Genomic DNA, 23,499 nt, shown 5'->3' on the forward strand with positions numbered 1-23,499 from the left:
CAAGAGATGGTCTTTACGACACACGAACGCTGCAGATGAGCCATCCTCCAGAAACTCAACAGCAACAGGCATACGATCAGAATTGTGACAGGCAATGCAGCTAGATTGGGCGATATTTGGCGGTGATTCAAAGCAAGCTCGCTGATGCAAGACGTATTGGACTATTAGAGATAACGTAGGGGCAAAAGCATCGAACGCCAGTACGCTCTATTTTCGTCAAAGATGGAAGATCTAACGACCAAAGACGCCGGGGACCCCTTCTTAAATCGTGGCAAAGCAGAGACATCGATGGGCATAACAGGCGTAACAGGCTGATTTTTAGTGAGGCGGCTGAGGGCCTTCGTCAGGGCTCATGAGAGGGTAGTTTTGATGGTCACTGCCAAAGTAGCTGAGAACATCTTGAGGGAGATATTCCAGCCAGGGCAGTCCGTTAATTGGGAAAGGAAATTGATCCTGTTGTTGAAGGGCGGACATATCAATGTCTTGGCTCTCAATGAGAAGATCGCCCATGTGTGGATTAACACCGGAGTGGAAATTCGAGGTCAAGAGATTACTGCCGTGGCGATCGCTCGTCGTAACGGGGATATAGCCGTATGGAGCCACTTGTGGGTCGAGATTAGAGGAGGATGAAGACGGGATATTTTGATTGTGCGCTGACTGGGAATTTGGAGGACGGGAGGTAGGGCCTGGGTAATGGGTGTTGAGGCCAAGCAGAAGGTTCGCATCGGACGTTGTTACCCGGCCTGAGGATACATGGGATTCATGAGCGGCGGTTGAGGTATTCGTGGGCTCAAGATCTCGGGGGAACGGGCTCGGACTTGGTCCGACGCCCGGTTGTTGAGGAAGATTGGTATAGCCATGGTTAAATTGAGATGAATACGAGGTTTTGTTGTCAGATGCAGGCTCGGCCTGAGCAGCGGGCATCTGATACAGAAGACTGAGATTTGGCTGCGAGGAATTGGTCGCGTTGGTAAGAGCCCAACCAATCGCTGAAAAAACATTACTATGATATAAGTTTGAGGCTGGGCGGAAAATTATCTCACCTTGGCCAGGATCAGGCGCGCCGGGTGCTGGTCCTTCTGCAGCATTGGTTGGTCCAGCCGCTACATGGGCTTGTCGCCAGTTAGTGCCCGCAATGGGCTGAACTGTGGGTGTTTCGGAAGTGCCTTCCATCTCTTCTTCGGTATACAACAAAGGATCCATGATGCCCTTGGCTTTCTGGTCCAAGACTGTCAGGATATACTTTGTACCCTCCCAGTAAGTCTCGAGCGCTTTTAGAGCTTTGTAACACCTTTGATAGTTTTCTCTCGCAGCAGACGCAAGCAGACTGTGTTTCGTTGTCGGCTTTCGTTCTGATGGATTCGAAGAGTCCATGTTTGGCATAACAAAGCCACTGGTTTGGTTGGCTAACAATGGCTGGCTCGAAGGCGAGCCAGATCGGGAAGAAGGCGAAGAGTAGTAGGCGCTCTCCATGAGGAAAGCGCACGCCGCAATGTACATCGGCTGACTCGTGAAAGGATTGCCGATAAAGCTTTTTCCATCGACAAGCTCGGAGAAGGATAGAATGTCCGCTATTGTTTTGGCTGAGGACATTGAAAGCTCCCTGCTGTTAGGGTACAAGTGTTGGATGGTGCCGCCAAAGGAGTGTAAAAGGGTCGGCTGGTGTAAAAGGACGATTACGGTGTGGAACCACTGGATAAGGTCAGTATTTGACGTCCACTGAGCACGACAACGCATATATCTTACAAAATGAAGAAGAATAAAATTTGTCCCTTCCTTGGCCTTGACATAGGCCTGGAAATTTGCCGCATTAAAGTGAAGTTTGGGCGATAGACGTTGGTAGATTCCTTGATAAATCAGCCTGGCACAAGGAATATATGTCGCGACAAGTCATACCTGTCAGATCACTCTCCATCCCAGCTAACCTCTTGAGGTTATCGGTTGTAACGTGGTTGGCATCCTGCATCCCGTTGATAAGATCTGTAACTCTCCCGTACAAATGAATGATACGAATAAGAGGTGGAAATGGCGCTGGCCAACCGTTGGGAAGCTGGGATTCCGACTGGAGCGGAAAACGGAGTTCTATATCCTCGTCGCGCAAGGTGACCGGCCGTCCGGTGCCGGATGAGATGACCCTGTCAAGAAAGAAGATACTCCAGAACGAGTCCACCCTTTCTCTCTCCCACGCACGTTGGTCTTCTGATTCTTGTGATCCTTTGGTCGCGCCCGAACCAATTTGTGGATCGTCATATTGATCTTCCCTGAGCTTTGAGGCTTGCCCGGTCACGACGGCGCTTGGCGTCACACCTGTCCGACCATAGCTGTAGTCCAGACCTTGTAGCTTCTGCATTCCGAGGTCCTGCGCCATCCGGATAGAAATGCCCAAGTACATCCACAGACCACTATCATGATTGGAGCCGAATTCCTCATAGGCAAGAAGTAGACACGCTTGGACGACGGATAGAGTCGGGAACGAGAGAGCCTCGACCAGCGCACTCATTGCCCGGTTGGCAAACGGTTGACCGCGATTAGATTTCGTTGTGTCCAGCTGAGGCTGCGAGCCATCTATCCGGGGCGCTTGAGGCGGGCTCAACAACGGATGCGGAGAAAATCGAGCGGACAAGGCACAAACGGAATCCACCAGCATGGTATCGATTTTCTTCTCCTTTAGATCGCGCAGAAAACGGTCTCGTCGTAAAAATGGAAAGCTACAACCCAAATGCACAAAGAACAATTCGCAGAGGTGAGTCACCAAGTTGCCCACGGGTAAAGAATCATCGCGGTCATAGAAGGGGATAGTGTTGGCATCACGATTGTCCTCGGTGGCCGCTATAGCATTGAGTGGATGAAGCCCTCTTTCAATGAGCTTAGGACTTCGCAGTGGCGATAATGAATCTGGATGAAGAATACGGGATGAGTCGAGTGTGCTCAATAAAGAAAATAAAGGGGGGCCGAGCAGGCAGGAAGCACCAACCTGATGACAATGACGCATTGCTCTTTCGTGAGCCCCGCACTTGAACAACCTGTGGATTAAATTAATTACCGGAAATAGGCTATTCAAAGGTGTTCTACAGACCATCTGCTTGAATCCAGGGACAATAGCCGTGGGTCCAAAATACCTAAAGTAGGGGACATGCGTACGGCCGACTGAGCTCACGGAAGTCCGATCTGAGGGAAGAAGGATAAGTATGGGCGCAAGGACGAGGGAATATCAGGATCTCTCGAGACATACTACTTTCCGGACTTTCCCCCGCTGTGTGCTGCTCCCTGTCCTTTGAGGCCCGAGCAGATGTATTCTGAGAAGGAGACGGCCCTTCTATATTTGGCGGTTTGAGCACTTTGGGGGAGTTCCCAGGGCCGTTCACAGCGGAGGGCAAGGTCGCACGTCTTGGGGATTCTGGGAGCCGACTCTCAAATTCTAGAGATCCGCGCAAAACCGCCGATTCGTTTGGGGTGGGCAGGGATGGAGTTGTTGTGGTGCGAGAGGTTGTGTCGGATTGCGCTCGAACATGAGTCGTAGCGGGTTCACTATAACCGAGGCATTCGTGGTTGTAATCCGAGCACGTTTTACAAACTGGCGATTAAGGGAATATGTGAGCCTAGCGCAAGGTATTTGTATAAAGGCACATGAGTCTCACCTGGTTGCTCACCGGAACATCGTATCTTGCGTTTGCGACAAGTGCGGCACCTGCATAAACCCGAAACGAATCACGCATCAGTTACTGCGACAAACTGGTAAGGAGGCATCGAAAGGAAAAAGCTTACGCAGCATTTACTCTTCGGCGCTTCGTTTGAGGCTGACCGTCGGTGGAAACGAAGCGGATCTGCTTTGGAGGGGGAAGATGACTGCCGCCGTTCTTCCGGGGAGAAGGGTGGCTCATCGCGAGCAAGTGGTCATCCGTGGTCACAGCACACTGGCATCTGAGCGATTTTGAGATCGTGGTTCCAGCAGTCAAGCTTCGGTTGTGATAAGCTTATGGGCTCGCAGCAGGAGGAATCAGCGGTCGAAGAAATACGTAGCGTGGGAAGTGTCTCGATGGCAAAACCCGACCAGGCGAACAGTCCATGGGCGTGGTTGGATCCCACGCGGTGGTCGGTGAGTTGCTGCGGATGGAGGAATAGGATAGGTTGATAGTACAAATGGAGGGGAAACCGGATGCCAGGGTCCAGGGTGGAAAGCAGGAGTGGAAGCTTGAGCTGTGAGCCGTGCGCTGATGGTTTGAGGAGGGGGTCTCAAAGCGTCGTTGCGCCTGCTAAGCTAGCTCCCCCAAGGGTTCCAGAATTGTGGTTATTATTTAACCCGAGTTGGAGGATACTATTGAAAGAAAGGCTGAGAGACCGCGCAGAGGCGGAACCAGGGAACTAATTAATCTCCCTCGATCACACGTTGATAGTTGACTTGAGATCGTTACTCAACCCGACTCATAGGTATACAACAATCTGATGCACACCGAGCAATCGTTATGATTTCTTTCTGGAAAACCACACTGACCGCCTATTTCCTTCAAAATCTCTACGTATTCTCCTTCCCCAAGCGCCGTCTCTGCTTCCCTCCGCGCATATATTCCAGAGCTTTCATTATTATGAGGAAATTATACAGACAAACATCCCCAGCCCATCTTGAAGTCGCATTTTTATGTAATAGCCGAGACCAATCACCTCTTTATCATTGTCTCAAAGGAGCAACAGGATAAAAAAAAAACATCCCTACAGTTGTCGTCCAACTACTTGATCTCCACCACGAATCAAGCATGCCATGTGACCCGTGACATTCGCACTCCTGGAGCCTGGGTGAGCTTCTCCTTTGCCCGCACTAGAGTCAAATGAATTATTGAATGCAACTATGTATCTCCCTGGCGGATACCCAGACGCAATACGATCTCGCCTACGGAGTACTCCGTCATAAGATCCTCACTCCCAGACAGATCCACAAAATGACTTTTTTTTCTTGTGCGCATGATGAGTTTGGGTGCGCCTCTGCGGGTTCCATGATCGGAGAAAGACCGCCCATCAGCACCAATGCGCCGGGATAACGCCTCCAAAGGGCAAAGCCTGGACTTAAGATTGACAGGGGTCATGTGAACCGATTTTCTGAACCTCTCCAGAGTTCTGGGCGAGACCCCAGCGTGGTGCTGGAGTAACGGGGAGGAAACCCACTCTGGACCCATCCGGTCGGCGATAGTCCGGAGACCCAACAACTTTCATGTGCCTCACTCCTGACCTTCCATCTGATCGACAGCTCGAACTCTCATCTTTGACTCCACGTTTCGTGGTAACGTATCTGGTTGATGTCCATTATACCGAATATCGGCCCGATTTCCCAGCAAGGGTCAAAAAGCATCTGAAAGGATGGGAGCTACCACGAGGCTGAAACTTGGCTATCAACCATGGCACAACTACACTTGCATACAACGATTGACTTCCGCAGGTATAATCTATTGGATATCGCGTTCGTGGAGCAATATATATGAGCACGGCATGAGCTTTCATGGGAGTATATATGGAGCTTCTAAAATTTCGGCCTTGGGATCTCGATTGCATCGGTTGTTCGCCCGTACGAAACGCCTCCCAAGCGGCTGATCGGCTTCAAGACCTTCAAGTCAATGACACTTTTCTCTTCATCCACAGCGTCCTCTCTGGCCCAAAACCGAACCCCTTCAATGATCGCCAGGACCCCGGTTTTCTTTCCCGGGCTTGTCCGGCTTTCAAACTCCTTGGTTTCAACGAGCTTGCCCTCAATTGACAAGATCGATTCCTTCACGCGAGCAGCTTGCACAACAGAACTAGGTGCTTGGTGGAGACCAGATATCTCCCACTCCGATACCCCATAGGGCGCATTCACAGCGGTAGCATTGGCGGCCTCGACAAAATGTTCCGAGATGATGTTGATGACGCATTCCTGCGTCTCTGCGAGGTTCTTCAGGCTATCCTTGGCTTTCTCAAGGGAGCCTACAAAGCCCACCGTAAAGAGTGGCGGATCGTGGTTTATGACCTGAGCATAGCTAAATGGAGCCAGGTTCGCGGTTTTCCCATCTTTTGACTTTGTGCTGATAAGAGCAATTGGTCGAGGGACGATTCCCGATACCAGAAGCTTATAGTTGGATGAGACGGGTCGTCCCTCTTCGTGAGGATCAATCTCAATGTGTTGCTTCTTCAGACTTTCGCCTCCGTCGTTTCCACCATCGCCTTCCTTCCAGTCTGGCTTTGGTGGCTTCGAGAACGTCACTCCTGCATCGCGCTGGAAGTCTGGACGGGATGCTTGAATATTGTCAAAATCCTCTCTGACCTTGAAATGTGCAGACGTTTTGATCATGGTAGATTTTTGGCGACAAGTTCCCGAAATAACAGCGCCAGGCTTTTGCGAGATGCTATTCAGACGTTGAGCGGTGCTGCACTGCTGTTAACATGAGATACTTGACACTCCTGATTGGCATTGATGCCTAAAAACTTACGGTATCTGAAAAGGAAGCCTTGGAAATTTGCGCAATGATCTTGAAATAAAAGAAAACATCATCTTGTTGCTGCACTGTTGCATGATATTGCTGGGTGAAGACGTCAAACTCGCTGATTAAAAGGAGAGAGCGATGTAACTCCACGCCCCCCGTGGCAATTTTCCCGGGCCTCTCTGATCGTCCTGTGGCTCCAAGGTGACCACAGAGATGTGGAAATACCGCTGCATTACCGAGCGTCGGCCCGATGACAGACCTCCATGGCCGAGAACCCCGCAGGTGGAACGTAAAAGCGGCCAACGTCAATAGTGTTACGCTTCAAAGGATGGGATAGCAGCAGAGTACATCCTGTCAATCCTCCTGGCAGCAGAATATAAGCTCAGAGAAACCGTAATCGCAGGTAGAAGTATGTGAATCACTTCTGCCATGGCACAAAAGACACATTCTTTTGTATAGAGATGTCAAACACCCCTTATTCAAGCCTGATCACTGCAAGAGACCCACTGGTATCTGTTTCCGATTCTAAGCGAGCGGATTTATAGGCCTTCTATCTTCTCTATCAGTACTATGGATATAGTTTCTATCCCGTGACCGGAGCTTGTGATGAGGACCCCTCTCTTTCTACTTGACCCCTCAATGCAACGGACCTCAGAGGAATGCTCTGCAGTCAGCTCAGTTGCTTAGCATCTCCCTTAATCAGAAGACATTCTTCTGGTCAAGAAGCATCACTCTGCCTGACATTATAACCTCAAGTACCCTTGAAACGAGCCTAAATTCAAGATAATAAACTCGTGCATACACTCTACTCGACGAAACGCAGTAATGGCACAGCAGGACTACGAGGTCTACAAACTCGGCGATTGGGAGCTTCAGAGCAAAGAAAAGCTGATCGACGCCCATATAGCATACAAGACGTTCGGTAACCCGGAGTCGCCTGCTATCGTGTATCCCACGTGGTTTTCTGGGCGTAAGTGTGGTGTTTCCACAAAAATGACCATGAAATGACCAACACCCAGTTTAATTATAGTCCTCTCAGACAACTTTTGGCTTATAGGGGAAGACAAGACCCTTAACCCAAAGAATTATTTCATCATTGTCCCTGCGCTGTTTGGGAACGGCCAGTCAACTTCTCCTTCAAATTATTCCGTTGACGGAGAGTGGCCGAAATGTACCTTCTACGACAACGTCCGGGCCCAGTATCAGCTTGTCACCGAGCACTTTGAAATCAAGCATCTGCGTGCTGTAATCGGGTGGTCAATGGGAGGCGCCCAGACTTATCAGTGGGCGACGCAGTATCCTGATTTCATGGACTTGGCTATCCCATTCTGTGGGGCGGCGAGGACTTCCTTGCACAACCAAGTCTTTTTAGAGGGAGTCAAGAGTGCTTTGCTCGCAGCCAAAGGTATCCGCTCAGCTGGATCTGGGCAAGGCGGCGTTCTTGTATCGGGACAGACTTTGAGAACCTGGAGTGACAGAGAGAGAGAAGTAGGACTGAAGGCATTCGGGAGAGGCTATGCTGGCTGGTAACATGCCCTTCTTGATTCATGGCCCGCGAAGAGTTAACGTTTCGACCAAACCCAGGGGCTTCTCACAAACATTCTACCGGAAGAAGCTGTACGAGACTGAATTGGGTTTTAAAGACCTGGAAGATTTCTTGCAGGGCTTCTGGGAAAAATGGGCTCTGTCAAAGGGTAGGGCAGCCCCGTCACAAAAGGCGAATGGTATCACTAATGCGAGTGCGTCCAGACCCAGGAAACCTACTAGCAATGGCAGAGACCTGGCAGAACGGCGACGTCAGCCAGCAAGAGCCATACGGTGGCAATTTCGAAAAGGCCATGGCTGCGATAAAAGCCAAGACGCTGGTCCTTCCGGCGAAAACGGATCTCTACTTCCCGTAAGTTCCAGAGTCTTCAGAAAGGCATGGGCTAACAGCCACGTTAAGGCCAGAGGATTCCGAATATGAAGTTGAATGCATGAGCCCAGGCGTCGGCACTCTCCGTGTCTTCCCCTCCATCTGGGGCCGTAAGTACTGCCTTCCTTTGAGCGCGGCTCTATGGGGTTGACGCAGAAACAGATTGGGCCGGCGGCCCTGGAGATAGTAAAGTCGATGCAAGGTGGCTTGATGAGCAGCTGTCTGAATTATTTCAAAAGAACAGCACCTCAGAAGAGAAGCTGGCCCTTCCCATTCGTTGAGCCTTTAGCCTGCTGCACAAAGCAGATGCTGGCATTGCCGCTTTATGCCAAATTCAAACTTAAGACAGTAGTCCTGTGCCAAGAATCAGACTGCCTCAATCAGTTTCGCTCCCACTTTTGCTCATGGACAAAGTTTGACAATGCTCTACATAAGCAAACAGAGGAGAAATTACCCCCCGCATAGAGAAGAACACAGTCACATGATTTCCTACCATGATATCTGGGCAAACGGAGACCGCTGAGTCATCCGGCGATCCAACCATTCAAGCCTTTCTGGATGAGCTGCCTTGTCCTGCTCACTACGCGCTGTTGCTTCATCGCTCCATTCACTCAATACTTTCCCTTGCTTCCTTTTTTTCTAATCGAATAAATCTACCTCCCCATAGGTTTTTTTTTTTATTCTTGTCCTTTGGTTGTTTTTCCCGCCCACTCGACGTTCCTTGTACTCCGTAACACTTCCGTTCTCCGCAATCGCATAGTCTCGCGACACTGAGGCAGCAACAGTTACAATGGCAGCAGCACCAACACCAGCTCGACAATGGGGCGTGACCCCTCCCATTTCCACCACGTTGCCGACCGCAGAGGAACTTTCCGCAAACGATGACTTGATCGCGGAGCTTAAGCTTCAGAACAACTTTGAGAGCCCGGCAGAGACAGAGCGAAGGTAAGCAAAGCCCGTCAGATTCGGTCTTCCAGCCTGATTGACTCTCCTCTGCGCATAGGAAACAAGTCCTCCAGCTTTTACAACGTGTCACAACCGCATTTGTTCAAGCGGTCAGTCGCAAAAAGGGACTCTCACCTGCGGCTGTGGAGGCAGCAGGGGGCAAGATTTTCACATATGGAAGCTATCGCCTGGGTGTTTATGGACCGGGTAAGCACACTGATAGTATAGAAATGGGTGTGAACTGACGATTACCTGGTTTCAAGGATCGGATATCGATACCCTAGTTCTCGGGCCTAAACACGTTGTGATTGATGACTTCTTCGCCGAGTTCCCACCACTGCTTGAACAGATGGCTCCTAAAGGAGCAATTGAAAAGATGACACCAGTCCCGGATGCTTTCGTACCCTTGATCAAGCTCGAATTATCCGGTATCAGCATTGATCTGATCTTTGCCCGCCTGATTCTGCCGTCAATTCCATTGAATCTCGACTTGAAAAACAACGACTACCTGAGGGGCCTTGATGAAAAGGAAGTGCGATCTCTAAATGGAACTCGTGTTACAGATGAGATTCTGGAATTGGTACCCCAGCAAAAGACGTTTCGCCTTGCTTTGCGGGCAATCAAGCTGTGGGCTCAGCGTCGTGCTATCTATTCTAATATTGTTGGCTTCCCAGGTGGTGTCGCCTGGGCTATGCTAGTGGCGAGAGTGTGTCAGCTGTATCCCCAGGCAACTGGCTCTGTGATTGTGGGCAAGTTCTTCCGGATAATGAACAAATGGGCCTGGCCCCAACCCGTGTTGCTGAAGCAAATCGAAGACGGGCCGTTGCAGATAAAAGTTTGGAATCCAAAGGTACGCTTCGGAACCGTCCATTTTGAGACTTGCACTCATCCTAATAATAGATTTACCACGGTGATCGATTCCATCTAATGCCAATCATCACCCCTGCCTACCCTTCCATGTGCGCAACTCACAACATCTCAATGTCAACCAAAGCGGTCATCTTGCGCGAGCTTCAGCGCGGCGGTGACATTGTTGATAAGATCTGGGCCAAGCAGGCAAGCTGGAATGACCTTTTCACGCGTCACTCCTTTTTCACCCAGGACTACAAATACTACCTCAGTATTACAGCGTCCAGTAGGACAAAGGAAGCAGAGTCGGTCTGGTCCGGTCTCGTCGAGTCCAAAGTCCGACACTTGGTCGGAGCACTGGACCGTAAATCCACCATTGCAGTGGCACACCCATTTCCCAAAGGGTTTGAGAGAATTCACAAGGTCAATAGCGAAGAGGAGGCCGAGGCAGTCAAGAATGGGTCACTCAAGTATCATGACAAGGGAGTAAAGACAGAAACAACCGACGAGATCAATGATGCTGCTCACCAAGCCGCAGCTCAGAACGGAAGAGAAGACGCAAAAGTCCCTGCTGCGGGCGAAGAAACAGCCAACGGTGACAGTCGAACTATTTATACGACGACGTACTATATTGGGCTGGAATTGAAGCCGGTTGATCCAGGTACACCGACCGCGGGACCCTCGCTGAAACTCACTGACTCTCCATAGGCGCATCGCGGTCGCTGGATATCTCGTCTGATGCCCAAATCTTCAAGTCCACGTGCACGTCCTGGACAGGGTACCAACCTGGTATTAACGACCTGTCCATAACCCATATACGCAATTACGATTTACCGGATGACCTCTTTCAGAGTGGAGAAACCCGGCCCACCCGGCCAAAGAAGAAAGTCGTCAAAAAGGTGTCAGCTGGCGGACAGAAACGAAGCTTCGAGTCTCTCGACGTAAGTTCATACTACAACACCACGGTCCCGTCATGAAATACACCCGTCGTCGGGTCTATATTACTAAATCCAGGCTACCGCGTGTCACTTGGCGCCCGAGAGTTCTAACTTTTAGTTATAACTAATACCAACACTCTGTTTAGGATTCGTCCGCACCGGCTGCCAAACGACAAGTCCCCTCCGACAGACTCTCCGCCACTGCTACGCCTGCGTGAAGGTGAATATTCAATAATTCGTCAACAAACAGGCACTTCGGGGCAGGTCCCCATCAAGTCGTGAGACAATTGCACACGATAAATCCTAATCCTAGGGTCGATGTAATGATGAACCAACAGTTCAAGCTAACTCTGACTGCAAGGAACAAAGTGATCCAGTGATTCGCCTCGTGTCAGAAGCTGTACAAAGGTTGGTGTATCTTCCGCATTCTCTCGTTCCAGTTCGAGACTTTCGCTACGGAATCTTTTCTTTTCTCTATTCACCACATGACTACGGTCAAGAGAAGCGCTCTTTATTAGACAAGGAGACGCGTTTTGCATGAGGTTCAGGTTCTTCCCGATGGCATACGTGATTCAAAAATCAATAAATACTCTACGAAAGGCGTCCATTTGGGTTTCTACTCTGGCAGGTCAATTCTCGTCTTGTACGTACTATACGTGTCTTTTGATTCCCAGCATCCCTGGCGGTCCAGCTAGGTCTACATAGTTCAAATAAAGGAAGATATTCTCGTGGCCTTGGGCCACCGACTCTACCGATTTTCCATTTCTCAGTAGAGTGCTTCTTAACTCTATGCTCTCGACCTATACAGTAGGTGTAGAGGCTAACTCCACGCCGCAACCAAATCACCCAAAGTAGACTCACCACCGACATTCCCGGGGAAAACAACAAAGGGAACCCCCCGATGCCTCGACGTCGGCTCATCGCATCTCCAAAGCGGCACACCCGCCGCCGCCTGCCCAACGATCAGAGCCCGTTTTATCCGCAGGCCTTTCGTAGCTGCATCCGAAGACGTAATCCCACCCTATTTGCCGATTAGTATCAACACCTGAGCAATATTAACGTGACCAGAGCTTACCTTTGCAATAACAAACCTCGGCCGAACCTCCACCCCCTCCAAAACCCTAACCAGCGCCTCCGCAACCCTGCCCCCAATTGCCAACGACTCCAGCTCATCGCCGCCCGTCACAAGCCCCCGACTCGTCATGACAAGCGTATCTAGGCCTTTTCGCAGATTGCTCTCCGTCTGCGCCACAACACGCTCAATCAGTCCCGCTGCGCTCTCCGCCGACGTAATCAGCTCGTTGACATCCATCTCAATCACCGCGAGGGTATCGGGACCCCGGGTCTTCGTGAGGTGTGCGAGCTGCGCGGTCGTTTTGGGGACGTACGAGCCCGCGAGGATCAATCCGCCGGTTTCCCGAGGTTGTGGGAGTTGCAGCTGGGTGGATGTTATTGGGGGAATGGAGCGGATTCCCAGGCGGGTTGAGACAAAGGCTGCGCCTGTGCGGTAGATGTAGCGCTTGTTGGCTTTTGCTTCGGCTGTACAATTTAGGTCAGTACAAGAAGCTAAAGGACCATGGGAAGAGGTCGTGAGTACATACCGAGCAACAACCCCGCAACAAAAACATGCATATCCGACTCCGCCGCTGCATTCACAATAATCACTCCTCCACTTGGGAGCCCCAAGAGCCTCTCGCAGACGCCCTCGGGTCCACCCAGTCTGATGTCCTTTAGAGTAACAGAATGAATCTGGTCATCGGTAAACCTTCCAGGCGCCTTCTCACGCACGTAATCCCTCAAATTCGAAGACCGATATCCAAACGTCGCATCCTTTGCAAACTGCGTCTTGCCCGCAGGGACGAGCTGATCCCCCGCCTCAAGCACATAATGTACATCGTCAATCGTGTACCGTCCACCCTGGAAAAAGAACGGGGCTAGCACCCAGCCATCCACTGGTGGTGTCCCAAAGACATCCTGCACTACGTCGACTTCGAGCGGGAAGTGGCCGCGGAGCGTGCTATCGCCTCGGAGGACAATGTCGACTTGGTTCTTGTATCCTGTTTCGGCGGCGGCGGTTGCGACGTTGGTGCAGATTTCGCGGATGAGGGTTTCGGCGGCGGTTGGGGGGAGGGCGCGCGAGTTTGTTAGGATGAAGAAGCCGGTTGAGGAGGAAAGGAACTCGGTTTTCAGTGTTGGGATGTCCCAGACTGTTAGGACGGAGATGTCGTGGCAGGTTTGGGTTCCTGTGGGGTCGTCGTCGAGGACGACGAGGCGGCGCGGGGAGGTGGAGAGGAGTGTGGTGATTTGCGTGAGGGCGTCCAAGGGGTATTCGGGGGGAAGGGAGGCGATGGTGCGATCGCGGGGAAGAATTGGGTATGATGACATTTTCTCAGGTAGTCTACTTTGCTTTCAATGTCAATCGATGCAAGTTGTCGGCGTCTGAGGGAAAGATATACTCCTGGGACTTGGAGACTGGTATTGCGGGGTCGATCGGAGTTTATCCGAAGACTTCTAAAATATCGTGCAAAAGTGCGATCAATTCCTCTCACTCATGCTAGTCAAGTTCAAATCTTTCAAAGAAAACGCCAGAAGCGCCGGGGCATGTGCGGGATATGCAAAGGGGTCATGATGGAGCGCAGCAGATGAGAACAGACAGGAAATTCAACACCTCCGCAAACAGAAGAACCGGGCAAAAACAAAATGAATGGCTGTATAGATCCAACATCATAAAGCGTCTAGAGAAAAGTCGGGGATGATAGAAACCGTCTTCATCGAATAGGGCCATTGCAAACCAAAGCCTGCACCTTCCATGGTATAGATCACGAGCGCAGTAAACCAAAAAAAGAAGCACACAAAGTAAACCAAAAAGGGGGGGTGCTGCCGGCGGGGAAAACTCAACCAACAACACTGCGGAAACTGAGGGCTTCAAGGAACCCTCCTAGATCTTCCTTTTGTACTTCTACCACGCAGTGCTCGAAGCTGTCGATCCGCACTCGAGTGTTCGTCTCTTGTACGACTTCCTGGAAAGCGATACCGAATCGATTGCGTAAAAGGTGCTTGTTACCGCTCATGTCTTGTTCGTCCTCAGACTCGGATTCAGACGACTCAGAGGACTCTTCCTCCTCCGATTCTTCCTCTTCGTCTTCCTCGCCGTCCTCTGCCCTTGCAGCCCGCTCGGCGGCACGTCTCACACGAGCCTCTTCTCGCTCGCTTCGCTTCTTCTCCTTGATTTCTTTCTTCTTGCGCCGTTCTTCACGACGTCTAGACAGAGCAGCAAAGTCAACCACGCCACCTCCGCCACCAGTGCCGACGACAACGTAGAGTCCACGATCCTCGTCAAGCCCTGCAAGGACCAGCGGTGTACCGGCTGCGCGCCTCTTGCCGATCTTGAGAGTGTCACTGCGGTCTCGTTCCTGCACGCGAATGGCCTCGGCAACCCACAATGCTAGCTTGGTCAGCGCCCCTGGGTTCGTAAAAAGCTTGACATCAGGGCCGTCCTTGACGACTGCGATACGAAACGCCCTCAGGTGCCTAATCTGATGCTTGGACAGCAGAGACGTGCCTGTTCGGAGGATGGCCCGGTGTAGATGCTGAGCGAGGGGTAGCGCTTCCATGAGAAGCGTTGGGGACTCTGACGTTAGTGATAGCGCATCGTACGCTGTCCAGAAACGGGCAAGAAGGTTCGATGGGTCTGTATCTGCGTCGTCGTCGTCGGGGCCAGAACTGCCTTCTTGCGCCCTTCGTATCCGAGGCAGGCGCTTTGCATCCCATGCGCCAGGGACTTCCTCTGGCCCAACCTCGAGGATGGCGCCAATCATGACACCTACATCTGTGGCAGACAGGCAAGCTTTCCAGCCCCAACAACGTACAAAGCCCCATCCTTCTCGGGAGGCCGCATGCCCAGACGCTTCTGACGGCACTAACCCGTCCAAGCCATACATCGGAGCATATTTGAGCAGTCGCTGTCGCAACACCCGCTTGAGTTCCATGTCCATGTGCGTATAGTTTTGATGGCATTGCGTCAGGCTGATCCCCATCTTTGCCAGTAGCTTGTGCAATCGTTTACGCCCGTTTTCAGTCCATACATGCAGCCTTGACGCGAGGTATGGGCTGTGAAGCATGCTCTCGTAAAGTGACCAGTGCCGAACCAAGATAAAGCGAGGCTCTGGGGATAATCGGATGGACTTGTCGGTGGGAGACCGGGCAGTCGTCGGAATGACGCCCGTGACCTCGCCTCTGATATCGCGGTCCCGTTCGGAAGGATCAGGCGGGTTGAGTCGATGGACTTCGTCGCGTAGAATCTGCCGTATTCGCTCTCCACGCTCTCCACCCCATCCCGCCAAGCCACCCGACTCGGACGCGCTCGAGACGCCTACTCCGGACATGGTCCGGCCGCCGAGTTCCAAGCTACAGACCCCGACGATGGCCAGCCAAAGGAGGTCATTGTCTTCACGGCCCAATTCCGATGCAAGGGAGTACATTATAGAAGAGATCGGTTCAGAGTAGGACGTTCCGGACGAGTAGTACTGCTGTAGCACGCTCTCGTGTTTGCGCTTCATTCGGAGGAGTCGGCGTCGTAATGATCGCGCGGATGGTTGTTTCTGTCGCGCCGGCGAGGGCGAGTCAGACACGGGTGTGCCGGAGCGTGAGGAATTTGAGGAGTCATGCACGGTCCTGCGCACACGCGTTGGTGATGAAGCGATTGACGAGTTCTGGGGTATAGAGTCAGTATCCGTCGCGTCTTCCACAGTCAATTGAGTCTTACAGAATTACTTCTCCTTCGCTGCCGAGGAGGCTCCTCGTCATCTTGAAGCTCTTCATTCTCGTCGTCGTCGTCCTCACGCGACCAGGATTTCCGCTTCCTAGAGTCCGTACTCGATGGCGGTTCCTGATCTTCTTCGTCGTCATCGTCGTCCTCCTCGTCTTCATCAACTTCCGGCATCTCCATCAAAGCACAATAAGCCTCCCTCTCCTTCTCCATCTCCTCCTCTATATCCCCATCGTCGTACACAACGATCCCCCCACCACCATTTTTATACGAAACCGTCACGCGACCTTTCTCCACACCACGCGTTTGTTGCCGCCTCCCAACAACCGTAGAAGCATTCCCATCAATCTCCGCAAGCACCTGGGTCTTCCCACCAAAAACATTGGCCAGGTTCCACGGCCGCCTCGCGTCAAAAACCCACACCTCGACACCGCCCGTATCCTCCTCTGTCGCGTTGTCGTTGTCCTCGCCGCTCAACCCCAGAATCTCACCTAGATCAACCAGCCCGCCGACGCCTAGACAAACGACAACGCCTCCGCTGCCCCCATTACCCGTCTGCATGGGCCGGACGAGCTCTTCGCCGGCGCGCGAGAGATCGCCATACCCGGCAACAGGGTGTATCTTGTGCGGGATGTAATCGCGTTTGAGGAGGGCGGTTAGGATGCGGCAGGCGCAGAGGGCGTCTGATTCGAGGGCGACGAGGATGAGCACGGGTGGGGAGAGGGGGTGGTGCGAGCGGAGGAGTTGGAGGTAGAGGTGGGATATTAGTTGGCGAGGAAGATACATCGTTTGTTATCTGTCGGTCTGCTCGTCCGTCTGATTTCTACCGAGTCGAGTCGAGTCGAGTCGAAGCGCTGGCTGGATCTAGCGTAATTGACGCGTCGAGAAGCACATTTATAAGAATGAGTACCGTAGCTCATAAGGGTGAAAAACAAATGACAGGATAGAGGAGAAAAAGAATATTTTGGGGCAGCGCGAGGCCCCTATAATTGTAAATGAAGAAGCAAGGCGCGAGAGGGTAACGGTAATCGCAATTGCGCTGCTTTTGTTCAGTAGTTAGTCGCTCTCAGGTGTGAGATTGCCCGGTCCGTTCAGTCGCGCTTCCTTCTCCGCTCGACGCGTCCATAGCGCATGGCACGTGCGCCAAGCCGACTACTCCCTTGAAGGAGGGTTTCTGAGCAGGTTGATGACAGCAACCAAATTCCATTCCTTTTCGATGGAGATGTTCATTTGAATGCGGGCTAATATGCTTATGGAAAAGAAACCACAGGCGCATTTGATCGGAATGCGCTATACTTGAATCAACGAAGATGCCAGAGTCTAACTGAGTATGCAATATGATTGTCCTCAAGCTAGTATCCAAGAATCTAATGCCAATAACGCTCAAATAACCCATGCAAATATCAGGACACAGTGCCACCCAGGGCTGATCCGGCGACCCAGATGGCAGCACACGCGCCCAAGACTGACAGCCCAACCAACCGCTTCTCCCAAGGAGTCTCTTCTGATAATTTGACAGGCCCGACGTTTCTTTTCTTTACTTCATAGGCATTTGAGGCTTTCTCGCCATCCTGCTGGATCGAGTTATTGTTGGCAGTGGCATATTCTTGAGAAATTGTCCGCCATTTCTCGACAAGTCGGGCGAGCTCAACAAGATCCTCTTTGAGCGAACCTGGCTCATCAGCATCTGTCCTCTCCACTTCAACGCTCTGGACGTTTCCGAAAAAGTCCACTAGCGTGCGTAGGCGGCCTTCTTGTTCACCTCCTGGGAACAGATCCCACCGCACTCCAGGGTTCGAGTGGATCTTCGTCTCATCATACGAGTCGAACAAGTCACCCAGTGTCTGCTTTGAGTTGGTGCTCGTCACACGGTTCTCAAGGAACTCGAGCACATAGTATGTCCAACGATCAATCACCGCAACGCCCACATCATTATCCGCATGGTGGGAATAGGACGACTGGTCGAGTTCGCTGGATCCCGTCGCAACGATGTTTGGCGAGTAGAAATGAGTGTACATGGTGTTTGCCTGGCAAGTATCGATCATAAAGAGTAATTCGTGGTATCGCTTCTTCTCCCACATTTGGCCAAACGCATTCGCCAGATCCCACGCCCCGATCTCCTCGGCGTCTTGGAATTTGAGAAACTGGTCACCCCCATGTCCGGTCATGTATACGAGAACGTTGCTTCCAGCATCGGTATTCAAACGCTTGCTGCGCGGGACGTCCTCATCCAGCCGATCGGTCAGCAGACGGATAAAGTTCTCCACTGTTACCTCGTAACCACGATAGTCCACCTCGATGTTATCACCGTAGAGATCCACCGCACGGTCCGCATTACTGTATACGGTTCCGGGAAAAGCATTTCGGGGGTTGCATGCCATGTCATCTGGCAGCATAAGGATGATCTGGGAATCAGGGATCCCAAGCCGCTTCACGGTTCGATACAAGGAGAGGACATTTGCGAGGTGGCGATAGTTGAACCAAAAGCGAGAGGTAGCGACGAGAACGGCCCAGTTGGATGTGTGCTCTGACGAGACGAGAGCTGTAAAGGAAACGATGAGAAGGAGCGAGAGGGCCCAGGAGAGCCCAAGGTACGGGGACATTGCGAAAATGCAGGAGGGAAACTCAAATCATAGTAGAGGTGGAAGGCGAGAGAGGACAAGGGAGCGACCCTCGAGCACGATGACTATCGTTTTGCGCTTGCCAAAACTAGCCTCGCTCGCATGATCGAGTCGAGGAGAGTGGTGGCGAAGATGTGTGAGATGTCGCTGGGGAGCTCGAGTGGTGGTTTCGGGATTCTGGGGCTGTTCTTAGCTGCGATTATTAATGGTTTGCGCCAAGCCTACGAGTTAGTTACACCTGTACAGCATCAAGCCTCGCGCAAGCTAGATATCTCATTCAAAATCCACACTGCTCCATACCCCGTATATTCAATGAGGTCCTTTTCTGATATGATTTGCCGATGACACGGAGAATTCCCACTCAGTTCCAATTCGTCGACAAAAGATAAGAGTTCGACAACTCCCATAGGGGCGTAGAATTAAATATTCAGCAGCACTTATTAATTACTATACTGTTTCCGACCAACTTATATGTAGCTGAGATCGGTCAAAAACACAATGTACCTACATTAATTGCTTGCTTTGCTTGCTTTGCTCGCTGCGTTAGAGGAAGTGATGTAGATTCTCCCTGCATTCTATTGCAGAGTTCACCCAGACGCTGACACTATATGCAGAGACAGGAAAAGTACCATAGCCTCTTCTGTTTATCTTGATGGTTTCTGGGCGGCTGTTCAAGATATCTGACCATCTCTCTCCAGAATGGACCCGGCCGACGTACATCCGCTTCCGAGATGGACCAGCGTTGCTCATAATACAAGCGAGTCCAAATGGATGACGAGCGTTACCGTAGCGGACAAATCCTAAAGTAACCGTTAGTAGATGCCATACTAAGAGTTAGTAACTAGTATACCAATGCAATTAGGTTTGTCAAAGTAGTCTCTCTGTGCTCCGTTTGCGTAGAGCTTGCGGGCCTGTGTGAGAGCCGAGAGATTGCTGGCGGGCGAGGGTAGCGAGGTATGTTTGCTGCTTGCCCCGATGCCATAAATATCTCCATAGAATACACACGGCTGGCCCTTGTCGCGCAAGAGGATTAGGGCATATGCCAAGGGTTTGAAGAACGGCGCGATGGGAGTCTAGCATGAACGTTAGCTCGGCCAACACAGCTTGTTGCGTACTTACATCTAAGGACTGTCCTGGCTGCTTTGTGAGAGTGTCAGATGAGCCTATCCTAAGCATCATAGTTGTAACCCTACCGTATCGTGGTTTGTAACAAACGTCTTTCAAGAGAGTTAGACATGGTAGGGCTGGCTTGGACGAGGACTTACAACTGCATGCTCCGGTCGTTGCTGGACAAGACTGCCCTCGAAAATCCAACGCATATCAGCTCCTTCTGTGAGCGAGACTTTTGAAAATTGTTCAACCAGAGGAACGTCAAAGAGTGAGAGTTGATGCTCCATTCTTTCGAGGTAGTCGAGTAGCACACCAACCTCGCCCTTCCAATATTCGCCAACGAAGAAGAAATTTTCTCCTTGCTGTTCTCGTACTCTTTTGATGAATGATTTCTGGAACGTAGCCGAATAGTGTTTGGCTGCATCCAACCTCATTCCACCAAGAGGCAGCTGAGTATTGATCCAATGTCCCCAATGAAGAACATCGCGTTGAACGTCGGGGTTGGAGTAGTCAACGTCGGAGAACATCAAATAGTCGTAGTTACCATTCTCATTGCTCACATCGGTCGCCCAGCCTTTGTCTGTTCCTGTGATTTTGAATATGGCATTCTCCTTGCGAATGTCATCCCAGTCGACGCCGCTAAAATGAGACCAATTGTACTTGTGCGAGCTATATTTGGCACCACGGCCCGAGAAATCGAATCCCGTCCAGCCTCCAATCTCTTCGGGAGTCGAGATTTCCCTGTTTCGGTCTGCATCCCGGTAACAGTTAACTGGTATGTGCGACGCCAAGTGTCAGAGTACATACGCACTTTGTGGATCCACCTTGACTGCCTGGAATTGTTCTGTGAAATCAGCTCCAGCTTTGTGATTGAGCACAGCGTCCCAGTACAACCCAATCCCAAGGCCTTGTGCACGAGAAGCAAAGCACAGCAGTTCCTCCTTGGTTCCCCATTTGGTCGAACGGGAACCCTTCTGGTCAAACTCCCCTAGGTCGTAGAGATCGTATATATCGTATCCATTTCCAGATGGATTTGCCCCTTTACATCCGGGAGGTATCCAGATGTTGTCGATTCCCATGGTCTTCAAAGTAGGTAATGCGTGACGGAGGCGGCGCCAGTGTTTTTGGTCCGCGGGGACATGCCATTCAAAGGCTTGGAACATTAAAGAGTTGTCGGAGGCGTGCCATGACGGGAGCTCATGGAGATTCTCAACTTCATCTGCTCATGACTCTTTGTTAATGTGGTAAAGCGAGAGAGAAATCTCGGAATCTGTGAGCACTTGCCTTTTATTTCCTTGAGTGATGGCACTCTTCTCTTCCTAGATGAAGCGTCGCATAGGAGACAAGACAACATTTGGAATACAGCATGCAGGACTCGCGATGTGCGAGGAAGAGATTGCAGGTTCGGTGTAGACAGCTGCAGCCATCAGGAATCTGCGTCGTGGACAGACCCCAAGGCTACTAGGTCGGGACAAATGAAAATACCTCTGTGCTGCATGCAATACAGGTCACATTTGACTGCATTGGAAAGTTGAACGTTGGACGCAGTCCCCCCTTTACCGCTTTCGAGTAAAGCTGAACAGAAAATTCCGTCAACAGCTACTTTCTATCAGACTAGCTATGATAATGTCTTGACCTGACGCTAGGGGTACAGTCCCCTGAGGCAATATTTCTCATCTTATAGTTGGAAAGTCCTGTGATAACAAAGTCTTGTAGTTTTTCAAAGTTCAAAAGAGGCTGAACATTGAACAAGCCAAAAGTTGTGACAAGTACATCGCTTTACCTCTGTGTATAGATATCAGATCCAGCAGATCCATGCCCAATCAAAATACGTTCGATAATGCTCCGGTCATATTGGTTGATGCCTGAGGCAGCATATATATTGTTAGAAGCGCTCGAAAGATATGACGTGCCGAAAACCCTCTTAATGCTCGGGACAGGTCTTGAGATCTGGCAGCCCTGGAGGGCGCTGTAGAACAGGTCAAGGGTAAACGGACAATCTTCCGGTTTTATTCCGTGTCCCTAGGTCGCTCATATGAAGCCCGTTGAATCCGCGCAGATGGCTAATTCAAGCTCAGAAGAATTTTGATAACAGCCATGACGATGATGTAACATGAACTCTTGAAGCAGCTTAACCGCGTTCCTGACGGCTTCAGGTTTCCACAAGTTCGAGGTTGGCCGGACGATCGGAGTTTAGCGGTGGCAAGGCGTGAGGCCGAGCGTCTCCCGCATTGGACGCGAAAAGTTTTCGGGTTCGGTGCCGTTAGTGCCAGCCAAGGCTCTGCCATCCCTTTCAAATCCTCCTCCCTCCAGCGTTTCCGCTTCAATTTCTTCGCATCCCAGACTGCAAGGCCCTCCCATTGCCTCTTGCTCTTCCGTCCCCACTCTCCTCTCTTCCTCCATCTCTCTTTATATTCTTTCTTCATCCTTTTCTCCCGTGTGTAAGACACATATCCCGAAATAATGTCCGCCAGCGCTCCTGTTTCTCCCAAGGTGGAAGCTCCGGCTACGCCTGCTGCTCCCCAGCTCTCTGGGCTCCAGCTTTACTCCAGATTCGCCTTTGCTGGTGCTGTCTGCTGCTCCGTCACCCACGGTGCTCTTACCCCCGTCGATGTGTAAGTGTAGTCTTCTTATTTCGAGGTCCCCCGAATGCAATCCCCAAACCGCGCGCCTTGCCGCAAAGCTCCGGACCTTGTCTTTGCGATCAGCTGGCTAATATGCCACTTTCCCTTCACCATACAGCGTCAAGACCAGAATTCAGCTTGACCCCGTCACATACAACCGTGGTATGATTGGTGGTTTCCGCCAGGTCATTGCCAATGAGGGTGCTGGCGCTCTCCTTACTGGTTTCGGCCCTACCGCTGCCGGTTACTTCCTCCAGGGTGCCTTCAAGTTCGGTGGTTATGAGTTTTTCAAGCAGCAGTGGATCAACCAGCTTGGTCTCGAGACTGCCTCCAACAACAGAACCGCCATCTACCTTGCCTCTTCCGCCACTGCCGAATTCTTCGCCGATATTGCTCTCTGCCCTCTCGAAGCTACCCGTATCCGTCTCGTCTCTCAGCCCGACTTTGCTAGCGGTCTCATGAGCGGTTTCGGCAAGATCCTCAAGAACGAGGGTGTCGGTGCTTTCTACTCTGGTTTCGGTCCCATCCTTTTCAAGCAGTAAGTATCCGGCCGCGACCGCGCATTGACTATACAGAAATTAGCGATCCAAGTCTAACCAATCTTCAGGGTCCCTTACACCATGGCCAAGTTCGTTGCTTTCGAGAAGTTCTCCGAGGCTATCTACAGCGTCGTCGACAAGAACACTCTCTCCGACGCTGGTAAGACCGGTGTCAACCTTGGTTCTGGTCTCCTTGCTGGTTTCGCCGCTGCTATCGTCTCCCAGCCCGCCGACACCATGCTGAGCAAGATCAACAAGACCCAGGGTCTCCCTGGCGAGAGCACCACCTCCCGTCTCGTCAAGATCGCCAAGGAGCTTGGTCTCAAGGGCTCCTTCTCCGGTATCGGTGCTCGTCTTTTCATGGTAAGTCGAAAAGTCCGGGATCTATCCAGGCGTTACGCTAACATTATCAGATTGGTACCATCACTGCCGGTCAGTTCGCTATCTACGGTGACATCAAGCGTATGCTTGGTGCCACTGGCGGTGTCGAGATTGCCCCCTCCAAATAGACTGAGAGTCTTGTGGTGTGAGTGTTTTTGGTGTATTATATTGCCCACTAGATTTTGCCTTATACATTGTTTCTAGTAGATTTTTCAGCCGAAAAGTCTTAACGACCATTTTCTTATTTAGAAATAAAATATCTGTACGAATTCTAGCGAATATTCAAAGCCAACCCGTGTAGCATGGTTCAACCTGGTTCATTCGAAGCAAGGTCCGCGACAACCTTGGTTGGCTGTGATTGCC

At 51.3% G+C, this 23,499-nt stretch overlaps 9 protein-coding genes across 9 annotated transcripts; 3 read left to right on the forward strand and 6 right to left on the reverse strand.

Moving 5' to 3' along the window:
- Positions 1-135: 135 nt before the first annotated feature.
- BJX68DRAFT_161926 (putative C6 transcription factor) lies at positions 136-4,325 on the reverse strand. Its single transcript, XM_071036882.1, has 9 exons — positions 3,766-4,325; positions 3,639-3,688; positions 3,233-3,574; positions 3,077-3,168; positions 2,975-3,023; positions 1,897-2,895; positions 1,747-1,847; positions 1,044-1,692; positions 136-989 (listed from the first exon to the last, which is right to left on the reverse strand). Exons 1-9 carry the CDS (start codon positions 3,879-3,881, stop codon positions 319-321), a joined length of 3,069 nt encoding a protein of 1,022 aa, XP_070903335.1. The 5' UTR covers positions 3,882-4,325; the 3' UTR covers positions 136-318.
- A 1,013-nt stretch (positions 4,326-5,338) lies between these two features.
- On the reverse strand, positions 5,339-6,939 carry BJX68DRAFT_161872 (flavin reductase family protein). The gene has a single exon (XM_071036881.1). The coding sequence runs from the start codon at positions 6,311-6,313 to the stop codon at positions 5,510-5,512; it is 804 nt and encodes a 267-aa protein (XP_070903336.1). The 5' UTR covers positions 6,314-6,939; the 3' UTR covers positions 5,339-5,509.
- A 50-nt stretch (positions 6,940-6,989) lies between these two features.
- BJX68DRAFT_228054 (homoserine acetyltransferase family protein) lies at positions 6,990-9,070 on the forward strand. The gene is made up of 6 exons (XM_071038791.1): positions 6,990-7,416; positions 7,477-7,972; positions 8,031-8,140; positions 8,196-8,343; positions 8,392-8,471; positions 8,524-9,070. The coding sequence occupies exons 1-6, from the start codon at positions 7,272-7,274 to the stop codon at positions 8,640-8,642; spliced, it is 1,098 nt and encodes a 365-aa protein (XP_070903337.1). The 5' UTR covers positions 6,990-7,271; the 3' UTR covers positions 8,643-9,070.
- BJX68DRAFT_228059 (polynucleotide adenylyltransferase) lies at positions 8,955-11,844 on the forward strand. Its single transcript, XM_071038792.1, has 6 exons — positions 8,955-9,306; positions 9,365-9,513; positions 9,570-10,156; positions 10,207-10,816; positions 10,864-11,096; positions 11,240-11,844. The coding sequence occupies exons 1-6, from the start codon at positions 9,152-9,154 to the stop codon at positions 11,309-11,311; spliced, it is 1,806 nt and encodes a 601-aa protein (XP_070903338.1). The 5' UTR covers positions 8,955-9,151; the 3' UTR covers positions 11,312-11,844.
- A 12-nt stretch (positions 11,845-11,856) lies between these two features.
- On the reverse strand, positions 11,857-13,522 carry BJX68DRAFT_228060 (uncharacterized protein). The gene is made up of 3 exons (XM_071038793.1): positions 12,695-13,522; positions 12,169-12,632; positions 11,857-12,114 (listed from the first exon to the last, which is right to left on the reverse strand). The coding sequence occupies exons 1-3, from the start codon at positions 13,476-13,478 to the stop codon at positions 11,914-11,916; spliced, it is 1,449 nt and encodes a 482-aa protein (XP_070903339.1). The 5' UTR covers positions 13,479-13,522; the 3' UTR covers positions 11,857-11,913.
- Positions 13,523-13,610: 88 nt separating this feature from the next.
- Positions 13,611-16,928, reverse strand: BJX68DRAFT_228061 (cell division control 45 family protein). The gene is made up of 2 exons (XM_071038794.1): positions 15,859-16,928; positions 13,611-15,805 (listed from the first exon to the last, which is right to left on the reverse strand). The coding sequence occupies exons 1-2, from the start codon at positions 16,645-16,647 to the stop codon at positions 13,988-13,990; spliced, it is 2,607 nt and encodes an 868-aa protein (XP_070903340.1). The 5' UTR covers positions 16,648-16,928; the 3' UTR covers positions 13,611-13,987.
- BJX68DRAFT_228063 (GPI-anchor transamidase) lies at positions 16,921-18,643 on the reverse strand. The gene has a single exon (XM_071038795.1). It carries the CDS (start codon positions 18,462-18,464, stop codon positions 17,265-17,267), a length of 1,200 nt encoding a protein of 399 aa, XP_070903341.1. The 5' UTR covers positions 18,465-18,643; the 3' UTR covers positions 16,921-17,264.
- A 382-nt stretch (positions 18,644-19,025) lies between these two features.
- BJX68DRAFT_252836 (alpha-amylase) lies at positions 19,026-20,946 on the reverse strand (the record flags this gene model as incomplete). Its single annotated transcript, XM_071042621.1, has 7 exons — positions 19,026-19,282; positions 19,333-19,555; positions 19,602-19,622; positions 19,676-19,699; positions 19,748-20,343; positions 20,404-20,811; positions 20,877-20,946. The coding sequence occupies 7 exons, from the start codon at positions 20,944-20,946 to the stop codon at positions 19,026-19,028; spliced, it is 1,599 nt and encodes a 532-aa protein (XP_070903342.1).
- A 1,109-nt stretch (positions 20,947-22,055) lies between these two features.
- BJX68DRAFT_262724 (putative mitochondrial phosphate carrier protein (Mir1)) lies at positions 22,056-23,264 on the forward strand (the record flags this gene model as incomplete). The annotated part of the gene is made up of 4 exons (XM_071044513.1): positions 22,056-22,207; positions 22,335-22,754; positions 22,824-23,118; positions 23,169-23,264. The coding sequence occupies 4 exons, from the start codon at positions 22,056-22,058 to the stop codon at positions 23,262-23,264; spliced, it is 963 nt and encodes a 320-aa protein (XP_070903343.1).
- Positions 23,265-23,499: the final 235 nt, after the last annotated feature.

The sequence above is a fragment of the Aspergillus pseudodeflectus genome, assembly GCF_044049435.1.
Source record: "Aspergillus pseudodeflectus strain CBS 756.74 chromosome Unknown BJX68scaffold_5, whole genome shotgun sequence".
Lineage (NCBI taxonomy): Eukaryota > Fungi > Ascomycota > Eurotiomycetes > Eurotiales > Aspergillaceae > Aspergillus > Aspergillus pseudodeflectus.

What these genes read in the sequence shown, in the direction of transcription:
- BJX68DRAFT_161926 (XM_071036882.1), bottom strand. Translation starts at nt 3,881, where the DNA reads ATGAGCCACCCTTCTCCCCGGAAGAACGGCGGCAGTCATCTTCCCCCT. An exon ending in ATGTTCCGGTGAGCAACCAG is followed by an intron (nt 3,575 to 3,638) that starts GTGAGACTCATG and finishes CTTAATCGCCAG; the next exon opens with TTTGTAAAACGTGCTCGGAT. An exon ending in GATGGAGAGTGATCTGACAG is followed by an intron (nt 1,848 to 1,896) that starts GTATGACTTGTC and finishes TGATTTATCAAG; the next exon opens with GAATCTACCAACGTCTATCG.
- BJX68DRAFT_161872 (XM_071036881.1), bottom strand. Translation starts at nt 6,313, where the DNA reads ATGATCAAAACGTCTGCACATTTCAAGGTCAGAGAGGATTTTGACAAT.
- BJX68DRAFT_228054 (XM_071038791.1), top strand. Translation starts at nt 7,272, where the DNA reads ATGGCACAGCAGGACTACGAGGTCTACAAACTCGGCGATTGGGAGCTT. An exon ending in AAAATGGGCTCTGTCAAAGG is followed by an intron (nt 8,141 to 8,195) that starts GTAGGGCAGCCC and finishes GAGTGCGTCCAG; the next exon opens with ACCCAGGAAACCTACTAGCA. An exon ending in CTTCCCCTCCATCTGGGGCC is followed by an intron (nt 8,472 to 8,523) that starts GTAAGTACTGCC and finishes ACGCAGAAACAG; the next exon opens with ATTGGGCCGGCGGCCCTGGA.
- BJX68DRAFT_228059 (XM_071038792.1), top strand. Translation starts at nt 9,152, where the DNA reads ATGGCAGCAGCACCAACACCAGCTCGACAATGGGGCGTGACCCCTCCC. An exon ending in CCGGCAGAGACAGAGCGAAG is followed by an intron (nt 9,307 to 9,364) that starts GTAAGCAAAGCC and finishes CTCTGCGCATAG; the next exon opens with GAAACAAGTCCTCCAGCTTT. An exon ending in TAAAAGTTTGGAATCCAAAG is followed by an intron (nt 10,157 to 10,206) that starts GTACGCTTCGGA and finishes TCCTAATAATAG; the next exon opens with ATTTACCACGGTGATCGATT.
- BJX68DRAFT_228060 (XM_071038793.1), bottom strand. Translation starts at nt 13,478, where the DNA reads ATGTCATCATACCCAATTCTTCCCCGCGATCGCACCATCGCCTCCCTT. An exon ending in TGTTGCGGGGTTGTTGCTCG is followed by an intron (nt 12,633 to 12,694) that starts GTATGTACTCAC and finishes TAAATTGTACAG; the next exon opens with CCGAAGCAAAAGCCAACAAG. An exon ending in CGAGGTTTGTTATTGCAAAG is followed by an intron (nt 12,115 to 12,168) that starts GTAAGCTCTGGT and finishes ATCGGCAAATAG; the next exon opens with GGTGGGATTACGTCTTCGGA.
- BJX68DRAFT_228061 (XM_071038794.1), bottom strand. Translation starts at nt 16,647, where the DNA reads ATGTATCTTCCTCGCCAACTAATATCCCACCTCTACCTCCAACTCCTC. An exon ending in AGCGAAGGAGAAGTAATTCT is followed by an intron (nt 15,806 to 15,858) that starts GTAAGACTCAAT and finishes TCTATACCCCAG; the next exon opens with AACTCGTCAATCGCTTCATC.
- BJX68DRAFT_228063 (XM_071038795.1), bottom strand. Translation starts at nt 18,464, where the DNA reads ATGTCCCCGTACCTTGGGCTCTCCTGGGCCCTCTCGCTCCTTCTCATC.